The sequence below is a fragment of the Rattus rattus genome, chromosome 6 (assembly GCF_011064425.1).
Source record: "Rattus rattus isolate New Zealand chromosome 6, Rrattus_CSIRO_v1, whole genome shotgun sequence".
Lineage (NCBI taxonomy): Eukaryota > Metazoa > Chordata > Mammalia > Rodentia > Muridae > Rattus > Rattus rattus.
In genome coordinates, this window is record NC_046159.1 from 101,117,061 (window position 1) to 101,129,170 (window position 12,110).

The window sequence follows — 12,110 nt, forward strand, 5'->3', positions numbered from 1 at the left end:
AGAATTTGCCTCTTCCCTGTACTTCATATGCAAGCAGCCATTCATGACTTGTCCTTTTAGGCCTGGCTTACTTTAGAATAATGTTTTTAGGTTCATTCTTGTTATAGAGTGGATGAGAATTCCTTTTGCAGACCGAATAGCATTCCATTACAGGAGCATAGCACACTTCGTGTGAGCATCTGCCTGCTTTCCCCCGTGGCGTTTCTAACACCACTGTGAACTTTAAAGAGCAAAATGCTTTTCAAACCCCTGCTTCTAATTCTTCCCGATAAGTCTCTTAGAGGTGGAACTACTGGATCACGTGACAACTTTATGTAAACTTAAAGGACCACCGTGAGTGTCCCCCATGGTGACTCGGTGTGCAGCTTCCATGTTCTTGGCACCCTCATCCTGGTTTCTATCTTCAGTATCCCCAGGATCTTCTGCCTCCAACTCTTACATGCTCCCATTCACCCTGACCACTGGACCTTAACTGTCCCCCTCCGTCTTCTCACCTCTGACCTCTGCAGCTGCACCCCTTGCTCCCAACAATGCACCTGCTGTGATCCACTCACTACCCACCTGATGGAAAAGTAGAGTTGCGTGGATGAGAAGGAAAAGGAGCCCTGTAGAGGTTGGAGCCAGTCTCGGTGTGCCCAAGACTCGTCGTGCTTCACACGCAACTAAGGCCCCAGTACCCAGCTCCTGAGATCTGTTGGAGCAGACCCCCAGCCCTGGATCCTCCATACCTAGCAGGTTCCCTGGCCCCATAGACCAGCAGATGGCTGACCCTATATACAACTAACCTGGCAGACACCTAATCCTATAGACCACTGAACCAGCAGACTGCTGACCCTGTAGACCACTGACCCAGCAGACCGCTGACCCTGTAGACCACTGAACCAGCAGACCGCTGACCCTGTAGACCACTGAACCAGCAGACCGCTGACCCTGTAGGCCACCAACCCAGCAGACCGCTGACCCTGTAGGCCACCGAACCCAGCAGACCGCTGACCCTGTAGGCCACTGACCCAGCAGACCCCTAATCCTGTAGACCACTGACCCTGTAGGCCACTGACCCAGCAGACCCCTAATCCTGTAGACCACTGACCCTGTAGACCACTGACACTGTAGACCCCTAATCCTATAGACCATTGAATGAACAGACAGACTCTTGTCCCTCTAAACAACTGACCCAGCAGACCACTGAGCCAACAGGCCCCTAACTAGGAAGACCCTCAGTACTAGATTCCAAACCTCTTCAGCAGACAAGTGGCCTGTGGCTTTAACCTGGTCTCCTGTACTCCAGACTCCTGGGACTGGTGAGAAACAGGCCCCCTTTTCGGTGCCTTACTTCCTTGGATTCCTGCTCTCCAGGGTAATGGGAGAAGCCCACCTACAGCTTTTTCAACCCCAGCTCCTCTCCTAATGCATTTTCTTCGATGCCTGGCCACTTAACTGTACTGCCCGGCAGCAACCCAGCTTCCACTTGTAGAAGCAGATCAGTGGAGCCAAACTCTCCCCTTACCTCTGCACTGAGACCATCTCCCCCCATTCGTTTATTGATTTATTTGGGGGGTACTTGGATTTGAACACAGGCCTTGAACATGCTAATCACCCTACTGCTAAGTACATTCCCAACCCTTGTTTTTTTTGAATGTCGAGACAGGGTCTTGCTAATTTACTCAATCTGGCCTCAAACTCACTATGGAGCCCAACTAGGCCTCGAACTTGCCATACTCCTGCCTCAGCTTCCCAAGAAGCTAGAATGACAAGCATATACCAACAGACTTGGTTCTCCATTCCTAAATACTTGCCCCACTTAAAACTCATAGAGGATGCCAGATAGGTCTGTTCTATGGGGTGCTGCATCTGATGGCACTTCTAAAACAATGCTGGACCCCAAGTCACTTTGTTGGACACTTGACGACCCGAAGTGTCTTTTATATGGTTCTAGTAGGATATCGGGTCTTGTGGCAGCAGCTCTCTCAACCTTTACCCATGGGCCAGGACTGCTTGTGAGGGAAGCACTTCCTTCTTAGCAGGTGCAAGGCCAGAGGCAGAGGAATACGCTGACCCTGGAGGCAGCCCCTCCGAGTGGGGGAAGGACGCCACAAGTTTTAAGCTTCCATGGGCCACTGAGGCATGGACAGCAGGCTGTGTGGTTGGTCCAAATCAGGTTCAACTCCAGGACCTGTCCTTTATTTATCCCCATGAAATCTGGAAGGAAAGTCTCCAAGCTCCTAGTACCCTCCATATATCTGGGAATAAAGTTATATATGGGGATTGGCTAGACAGCTCCCTAAACCCTTTTCATTGAACGTATTGGTTCATTATTGCTACTGAGCCTATTTCAAAATAGAAATCAGTGCCTGAAAGGGATTTCCTTCCTCAATTAAAAAAAAATCTAAAAGAAGGGCCACTGGAACGGCTGGGCAGTTAAAGGGCACCGGCTGCCAAGCCTCAGGACCTGGGTTTGACCCCAGGCCCCACTGCCCTCTGACCTCAGAAGCCCAACAAGGCTCATGTGCTCTACACACATGCACTAAAATGCAATAATGTTTCTGAAACACATAAAATAAACACATAAAATAAAATGTGTGGTATCAGCTTAGCGGGTGAACAGGAAAATACATTAATTACAAGGCTGGAAAGATGGTCCAGGTGAGGCTCAAATAAAACCTGGACCAAGATCCAACACTAAAACTGCAGCCGAATCACTGGAAGGTCCCGGAGGAAGGACAAGGAAAAGCTAGCGGGGGCGGGGGGCAGGAGGTTGTTTTGTTGTTTTTATTTTTATTTATTCTTATCAGCAAGACTTTATAAGAGGTAAGATTAAGCAGGAATCAGTTGGACATGGTGTTGAATGCCTTTAATCTCAGCACTGCAGAGGCAAAGACAGGCAAATTCTCTGAGTACAAGGCCAGCCTGGGCTACATAAGACCGTGGACAGATGGTGCAGAAGGGAGGAGGAGGGGAGGAAGAAAAAGACTTTAAAAAATGATTTTAGCAGAAAAACTCAACTGAACCGGACTCTGCAAACATGTCAAGACTGCAGCATGGCAGCCGTGTGTCATTTCCAGATCCTTGGAGACGGTACCAATAGGTTAACAGCAAAGCAGAGACAGCACCAGTGAGGAAGGAAAAACAGGCAGCCGTGAAAACCTGGAAAGGGACACTGCTGGGGTGCCAATGGTCAAAGCCTATCGCATCTCTAAGGGGACAACATTGCGTGGCAACCTCAGCCCGCACTACAGTTTAGGAATGTTTCCTGCGGTTTGCTCCGGCTCCCAGAACCCTCAGACAGGTTGGTCGCTAGAGCTGTGCAGCCTACAACAGAACAGAAAGGGAAGAGGAGCCTCCCCAACCCAAGGGAAGAGAATGGGCAGCCACTGAGGAAATTCCTGGCCTGGCCTCCACCGTATCTGGACTTCACCCCGGGAATGAGTTTCAGAACTCCTGTAAGCCAGCGGGTTGTCAATGGGCTTCCCTTTTGTAATTACCCTGCCTCTGGCCTGTTCTACACTAAACGGGCATGGTGGCATATGCCTGTGTCTGAGTTCAAGGCCAGCCTGTTCGACTGAGCCAGTTCCAGGGCTACTCAGAGAAACCCAGTCTGGAGGGGACTGGGGGGAAGATGGTAGATGGACAGATGGGGTTTTTAAGTCCAAAGGAGAGTTTGAGTTCCCCTCCAGTGGGGCTATGGCAAGGGTGAAGGGGGCAATCCTTTCTGCCCATGAGGAAGCTAAGAATTGCCCCTGGCCCTCCCAAAGTCTTCCTTCGGCACCTTCTGTCACCCCCAAAGCCCATCTGCCGGCACAGAGGCCTTGCCTGCTCTGCTAATTCTGAGGCCCAGGCTGGGTTTAGGTTGGAAATGGCCTAAGGAGCCTGAGCCCCCCAATCATGGGTGCACCCAACTTGGAGAGTCAGCCACTATCAGTGGAGAGCGTGAGAAGTGGGGCTGGGGGAAGGCTGTGGGTAAGCCCCACAGCTTGGGGTCGGAGACCACCAGTTTGAAGCAGAGCATCTGGCTTGATGCTGCCCAGTCTGGCTGCTTGGCCATAAGGAGCACACGGTACAGGAACCAGTGGTCCCAAGATAAACCCAGTCAAGAAAGCGTTTTTGTCTAGTGGCCTTAAAGCCCCAGACATTAGACTTTGAACTCTTTTAAATTATATTTATTTTTGAATTATGTGTAGGAGTGTTCTGCCTGTGTGTACATCTATGCATCTCATGATGGTGCCTGCAAAGGTGTGGAATTATGGCTTAGTCAATGTTCTATTGCTATGGGGAGACACTATGACCATGACAACTCTTGTGAAGCGAAGCATTTAACTGGGGCTGGCTTACGGTTTCAGACGTTTAGTCCTCATGGTGGGGAGCATGGTGACACGTGGGCAGATATGGTGCATCTGGATCTGCAGCCAGCAGGGAGAGAGAGAGCCACTAGGCCTAATTTGGGCCCTTGAAACCTCAAAGCCCACTTCCAGTAATACGCTTCTTCCAACAAGGCCACACCCACCCCAACAAAGCCACACCTCCTAACCCCTGTCAAGTAGTGCCACTCTCTAATGACCGAGTGGGGGTGCCCATTCCTATTCACACCACCACAGATCCCCTGGAACTAGAGTGTTACTGACTGTTGTGAGCCACCTTGTAGGTGCTGGGTCCTGAACCCAGGTCCGACTGCAAGAATAAGCACTTTTAACCAAGTTGGCTGGCCGGCTTGGTGGGGGTTTAGTAAGTAAAAGGCGACGAGCTCTCCTCCTCTGACCCTCATGCCCTTCCAGAGGTTTGGGGCGAGATATTACCGAGTGCCTCTAATAAGTGGAGGGCACCCCCAGAGTTCCCGAGCCTTCTGGTCCTGCATCCTGTCCTGACACTTCCCATGAAGACCCAACTTACCCATATTTGAAGAAATACCAGGGAGCGGGATGGGATAGGAGGATTACGTCTGAGAAACTGGGAAAGGGAATAACATTAGAAATGTAAATAAAAAATACCCAATAAAAAATTGAAAAAAAAAGAAATACCTAGAAAACGTGCAGAAAAGTTAACAAAAAGGGTAGTTTTGTCTGAAATTTGCACTCAGAAGGACTGAACAGAACCCTTGGGATGCAGTTTGCCTTTGAGGTATTTTCTGAAAATGGATTAGGAACCAAACGCCAAGACCTGCCCGCAAAGCGTCCGTCCATACCACACTCGGTTGCAGACACCAGCAGGAAGTCAGGTCAGGCTCCACTGCGGGCTGCATGGGATTCTCAAATTACTAGAGCTAGGAGGCTCCCCCATAGCCTCTCCAGTCCCTTCCCAGGCAGAGCTGGGTGCTGAAGACCAGATGGCCCTCAAGGGCTCTCATCCAGCCCAACATCGGCATTACCAAATCTTCCCATTTGCACGCATCACCCCATCCTTCCCCAAACAAAGCAAATCATTTCTCTATGATGCTCCAGAACGCCCTAGAGCTTTCTAGTTCCTCTTCTCCCTATACGGTCCTGGGGCATAAGGACAGATTCCCACACACCTAGCATCCGTCACACGGCAGATGTCTTAGTTAGGACTGTCTTTGCTGCAGTGAAACACCATGACTAAAAGCAAGTTGGGGAGCAAAGGGGGTTTTGTGGCTTTTACACTTCCACATCACTGTCATCATCGAGGGAAGTCAGGACAGGAACTCAAACAGGGCAGGAACCTGGAGGCAGGAGCTGATGCGGAAGCCATGGAGGAGAGCTGCTTCCTGGCTTCCTCCTCGTGACCTGTTCAGCCTACTTTTTTATGGAAGCCAGGACCACCAGCCTAGGAGTGACATCATCCACAGTGGGCTAGGCTGGGCCCTCTCCCAACAATCAGAAATTAAGAAGATGCTCTATAGGCTTGCCTGCCCACAGCCCATGAAGGTATTTGAGGTTCCCTCCTCTTAGACGACTTTAACTTGTATCAAATTGACATAAAATTGGCCAGTAAAACTGACCCCTTGTCAACTAGAAACACGAACATACACTTTCCAGTTAGAACCACTCTTGCCTCACTTGTTTGCTTGGTTTTTTTTTTTGTTTTGTTTTTGTTTTGTTTTGTTTTGTTTTTTGTTTTCCTGTTTGTTCATTTGGTTGGTTGGTTTTTTTCAAGACAGGGTTTTTCTGTGTAGCTCTGGCCATCCTGGAACATGCTGTGTAGACCAGGCTAGCTCAAACTAAGAGATCTGCCTGCCTCTGCACCCCAAGTGCTGACATAAAGGGGTAAGCTACCACCACCCAAACAAGATGACATGTTAATAAAACTATTACAATATAAACATAACTGTAGAAGTCCCACAGTCTTTAGAAATCCAACTACTTTGAGAGCTCAGCCTCTGTAAAATATCTAGTCTCTTAAAATCCAAAGTCTCTGTGAAACTCTAAAATCTCTTCAAAAGTTCAAAGTCTCTCAGCCGTGGGCTCCAGTAAAATAAAAAATAAATACTTTCTTATTTCAAGAGGGAATAGCCAGAACATGGCCACGACCTGAACAAAACCAAACTCTGACAGTGTGAATAGCTCACACAATGTCTAAGATTCACTTACAGTCTTCTGGGGTCCGGAGGGCTTGCCATACATGCTTGCCTCAAAGTCCCAGGCCACCTCCATTCCATAGCTGCTGCTGTCCTCGGCAACTGTCCCTTGGCACTGAAGTCTCTAAAATTCTGGGGTCTCCAGCTGCAATTGGGCTACACTTTAACCAACGGCCTTTCATGGTTTCTCATCATGGTGACAAAGCTCAACTCTGTGTGGCTGCTTCAGCCCCGGGATTGCCACTGCTGCACCTTCTCCAGTGGCCTCTCCTGGCCTCTCCCAGGGCCAAGGCTCAGCTGCTCTCCACAGCTCCTCATGCCTTCAGTGCCAGCACCACCTGAGAGACTCTGACTGCAGTCCAAGTTCAGAGATACAGCCTTGGCCACCGTCAGAACACAGCTTCTGTGTGCTGACCCTGGAAAATTTCACCTGACCCCTGACTGATGCTGGTCTCTTCCTAATCCCCACCGGCTGATTGACTCTTCAGGCATAGCTGACTACAGATTCTCAATTCAAAATGGCAAAGGTCCTGAATGAGTACTTAAGGGACTCCTGACCTAACCCCTGGGAAATCCGTGCCTCCACTGTCTGCGCCACCCTCACCATTCTTGTCTTCCGAGCTCCCACAGAATAGCTTGCCAAGCTCTGAACCTCTGATGGCTTTTCCAGCCCAAAGTTTCGTAGTCCTTCCATAAGCCTCCCTAAATACACAGTCAGGTCTGTCACAGCAATACCCCAAAATCCTGGTAGCAATTTGTCTTATTTAGGGTTTCCATTGCTGTGATGAAACACCGAGACCCAAAGGGACCTGGGCAGGAAAGTGTTGATTAGACTTACACTTCCACACCACTGTTCATCACTGAAGAAGTCGGGGCAGGAACTCAAGCAGGGCAAGAACCTGGAGGCAGGAGCTGATGTGGAGGCCACAGAGGAGTATTACTTACTGGCTTGCTCCCCGTAGTTTACTCAGCTTGCTTTCTTATAGAACCCAGAACCACCCGCCCCGGGATGGCACCACCAGCAATGGGCTGGGCCCTCTCCCATGAATCACTAATTAAGAAAGTTCACTACAGGCTTGCCTACAGCCCAATCTTATAAAGCATCTTCTCAACCGAACTTCATCCACTTAGACGACTCTAGTCTGTGTCACGTGACATAAAACTAGTCAGCACAATCGGCAGGAGTAAACGTTTGCCATGTTGAGTCAAATAGTGAGGGAAGTACCAGAATGGAGTCACCCTTCACACAGCGACCGCCACCATTAAATGAGGCCTGACTGGGAAATGTGTTTGATTTTTGTTGTCTATTTTTTCATCCTAGGTTCTGACCCACACAGTGCCACTTGTCACACTGGGACAAGTGCATCTTTCTGGTGGCCCCTCTGCTCATCCCCAAGGTGCAACCCCGGAACAAATGCCAGCCAACTCAGAGACGCAGCCTTTATTCCATTAGTGACCGATAGGACAGCACCACAGCACAGCAGGGGCCCTGCCTGAGGACCCTGGGAAGGCAGGGGTAGAGCAGCCTCCAGCTCCGGGCTGTTCTCTCCAACGTGTGGGGGAAGCTGTGCCTGCCTGCCTCACCCAGCTTCTCAGAGAAGCCACTGGGGAGGGCAGGAGGCTGGGCCAAAAGTCAGACAACCCATGTCAGCCCCCATCTGCCCAGAAGCACCAGGGCTGCAGTGCGGAAGGTTCTAGGCAGAGCCAAGGAAGGGTGACCTGCTAAGAAGAGCCTGCGTGTGTGTTGTGTGTGTGTACATGTGTGTACACGTGTGTGTGCTTGTGTGTATGGGGCAAGATGTCTACACTACTTAGCATATGAGATATAACTGCTAGGCCACAGGACCTGCCTGGGGACAAGAGAGACCAGGAACCAAGGCCTTTCGGAGCTCTGGAGCCTGAAAGGGGACAGTGGCAGAGGCCACCCTCCCCACTACTTCCATTCAGAGAGGGTGGCAGCTCCTGTTAGAAGCAGGTTGTGGAACGGACATTGCCCTTGGGCCTGGGCACAGGGGCCACCTCCAGCCTGAGCCACATCACGTGTAGGCCATCTTGCTGCACACCCAGGGACGGGTCGTCAGACACTCTGTTGACACCAGCCTGGTGGGCTCCACAAAAACGCACTCCCCCATACCCGAGATGGTGAATCTGTGGTAGAAAAAGAACAAGTGTTTACATGCAGCCCATCACAGGTGCCCCCATGCAGCCATCACAGGTGCCCCCATGCAGCCATCACAGGTGCTCCCATGCAGCCATCACAGGTGCTCCCATGCAGCCATCACAGGTGCTCCCATGTAGCTATCACAGGTGCTCCCATGCAGCCGTCACAGGTGCTCCCATGCAGCCGTCACAGGTGCTCCCATGCAGCCATCACAGGTGCTCCTATGTAGCCCATCACAGGTGCTCCCATGCAGCTATCACAGGTGCTCCCATGCAGCCATCACAGGTGCTCCCATGCAGCCATCACAGGTGCTCCTATGTAGCCCATCACAGTTGCTCCCATGCAGCTATCACAGGTGCTCCTATGTAGCCCATCACAGGTGCTCCCATGCAGCTATCACAGGTGCTCCCATGTAACCTATCACATGTGGTCCTAAGGGCCTTTGGCTTGTCCCTCCCTCAAGTCATCGTGGCAGTATCTTCCAAGACAGACATTGGGGGATCTTTCTGGCTTGGTCCTCCACTGACCCAGCTCTGTGCTCCAGCCACTGGAACTGCTCCACACACCCACCCACCGATGCCCCTTGCCTTCTGTGCCCCAATTCTATCCTTCCAGGATCAGCTCTAAGGTGCCGAGTTCAGAGATACCCACTACCCACCTTACCTCCCCCAGGACCCTGTTTGTGCCCTTCATTATCCCTTGAGGCCGTGTGTGTCCCTACCTGTCCCCAAGGCAGCCAGCTTCTAAACAGATACAGGCTCAGTACCCTACTCATCTAAACTCCCTGACTGCACAGTGTCAGGAAATTCGGGCTGAATTAAGTCATCTTAATTCAGGGACTGACAGAACAACATGAGTAATGGGGTCACACTGAAAGAAAGGGGCTGCACGACTTAGAATTCACCAAATCACACACAGCTCTGGACGCATTCCATAGAAACCACGAAGTTTACCCAGTCGGCTCCCTGGGAGCAGAGAGGGCGTTGACCCAAGTGCAAGGTCCTTGCCCAGTGGTCAGCCCTGGAGAGACCCTAGACTCCAGAACTCTCTGGAACACTAACAGCGGAAAGTTTCCAGAAAGGCAAAGAAAGGTTCTCCCATGATCGCAGCTGAGAGAAAAAGACACGGAGGGGCTGCGGAAGGGGTGGTGCTCCGAGCACTGGAGTGACAGGAAGGGAAGTCAGCGGACACTAGCTTCAGCGGCCACCTTCATCACCAGCCCTGAGCCAGGCCCCTTCTCTCTTCAGCTCCTGCCATGGGGGTACCCTCACATCACCAGCTCCTGCCATGGGGGTACCCTCACATCACCAGCTCCTGCCATGGGGGTACCCTCACATCACCAGCTCCTGCCATGGGGGTACCCTCACATCACCAGCTCCTGCCATGGGGGTACCCTCACATCACCAGCTCCTGCCATGGGGGTACCCTCATCACCAGCTCCTGCCATGGGGGGCACCCTCACAACACCAGCTCCTGCCATGGGGGCCCCTCACATCACCAGCTCCTGCCATGGGGGGCCCTCACATCACCAGCTCCTGCCATGGGGGTACCCTCACATCACCAGCTCCTGCCCTGGGGGTACCCTCACATCACCAGCCCCTGCCATGGGGGTCCCCTCACATCACCAGCTCCTGCCATGGGGGTACCCTCACATCACCAGCTCCTGCCATGGGGGTACCCTCACATCACCAGCTCCTGCCATGGGGGTACCCTCACATCACCAGCTCCTGCCATGGGGGTACCCTCACATCACCAGCTCCTGCCATGGGGGTACCCTCACAACACCAGCTCCTGCCATGGGGGTACCCTCACATCACCAGCTCCTGCCATGGGGGTACCCTCACAACACCAGCTCCTGCCATGGGGGTACCCTCACATCACCAGCTCCTGCCATGGGGGTACCCTCACATCACCAGCTCCTGCCATGGGGGTACCCTCACAACACCAGCAAGTTGGCAGCTGTGCTCCTCCTGAGCTGGTACCCAAGGGCGCATTGGTCCCTAGACTAGAAGCTGAAGTTCTCCAGAAGTGACCTGCCTGTCCCTAAGCCTAGTCAGTCACCCCCGCCGCCCAAGACCATGGCCGCATCACTGGGGCAATACAGAAACAGTACCGCAGTGCACCCAACGGCTCCTTCAGGGCACTGCACCAGAAGATGCTATCACAGTGGGCAGTTGGCAACTGTGTTCAGAGCTCCTGTCTTCCAAAGCACAGTACATCCGGGGCTCACTACCTACAGAAGCCATACCTCCCATCATCCCTTGCAACCATGTGAATAAGTCCTGGCCAATGCGAGTGGCATAGATGGGGTAGTCACAGACAGGGGGCGTCTGCACCTTTCACCTTTCACTGTGAAGCTCTGTGTACAGCAAGGCCACTAAACCAGGCTGGACTTAGAGGAAATTCAAGCCCCAGACTCTACTTGCCCCTAGAGATCTGGTTTCTCTAGCTAGCACAAAGCCATGTGTCTCTCCCTGAGAGCTGCCTCTAGGGCTTACACCTTCCCCATCTAAGCTCATCTCTCTCTAGAAAATGGAGCCTCAGCTCACGTGTCTGGGTCAAACGGGTCCCCATTGACCCAGTGGAAGTCGTCCCCAACTCTGCGCAGGCCGATCCAGGGCTCCCTCCGTGTGAACTTGAACATAAATTCCTGCAAAAGAAAAGAGAGAAACCCGAGCATGGAGTGAACGTTTGCCACTGGGGCAAAACCAAGGCTTGGACTGGGAGATACTGTAGGTAGAGAGGATGTGTCACTTTGATGGGAGGATGAGGATCCGGGGCCGTCACACTGCTGCAGTGAGACAGGAACAAGCCTGCCACAGATGTCCACAGCCAGAAAAGGGCCCCACCCCCCAGCTTGCCTTGACTGGGAAGCTGCGAGTTCAGGGGCGGCCCACTGGACTTGTTAGATGCCTGGTCAAATCTCACCCCTGGTAGGTTATCCCACCTGTATTTCTGGAACTTTCTCAAAAAGTGACACAGAAATACTGCTGTGAGGTGGCTGAGTGACTGGGGACAGGCCCACAGAGGGTCATTCTACTTGGGTGTGGATGTCCCACTAGAGTCAGCCATGGGCCTGAGGGCTGACCACATGCTCACCAGTTCTTTCTGGCTCTGGATCACGGCCAGCGCGGCCTCGTGGGTATGGCAGTACTGCCGTCCTGTATTCCAGTCTCTAGGCTCCTCAGAGAAGTAGTAGCATTTCCTTCCGTAGAGCAGCCAGTCCTCTGGGCAAGGTGTCTCACACTTGATGCAGCCCTTGGAAGCTTGGGAAGATAGAAAGGGCTGAGGTCCGTGAGTGTGCCTGCCCACCGCCATATTCCCAGCATGCCCCCAGTCTCTTCTCACAGCTCTCTCCATCTCTCTGGACCTCGATGCCCTTCAGAGACACTGCCATGTCTCTGTGCCTCAGGGAGGGCTCCA

The 12,110-nt window shown here is 52.2% G+C and overlaps 1 protein-coding gene across 1 annotated transcript in view; it reads right to left on the reverse strand.

Moving 5' to 3' along the window:
- Positions 1-7,954: 7,954 nt before the first annotated feature.
- Clec2l (C-type lectin domain family 2 member L) overlaps positions 7,955-12,110 on the reverse strand; it is an 18,205-nt gene continuing 14,049 nt past the window's right edge. Inside the window, 3 exon segments of the mRNA XM_032906721.1 lie at positions 7,955-8,674; positions 11,237-11,337; positions 11,787-11,953. Of these exon segments, the coding sequence (XP_032762612.1) occupies positions 8,563-8,674; positions 11,237-11,337; positions 11,787-11,953 (380 nt within the window). The 3' untranslated portion in view covers positions 7,955-8,562.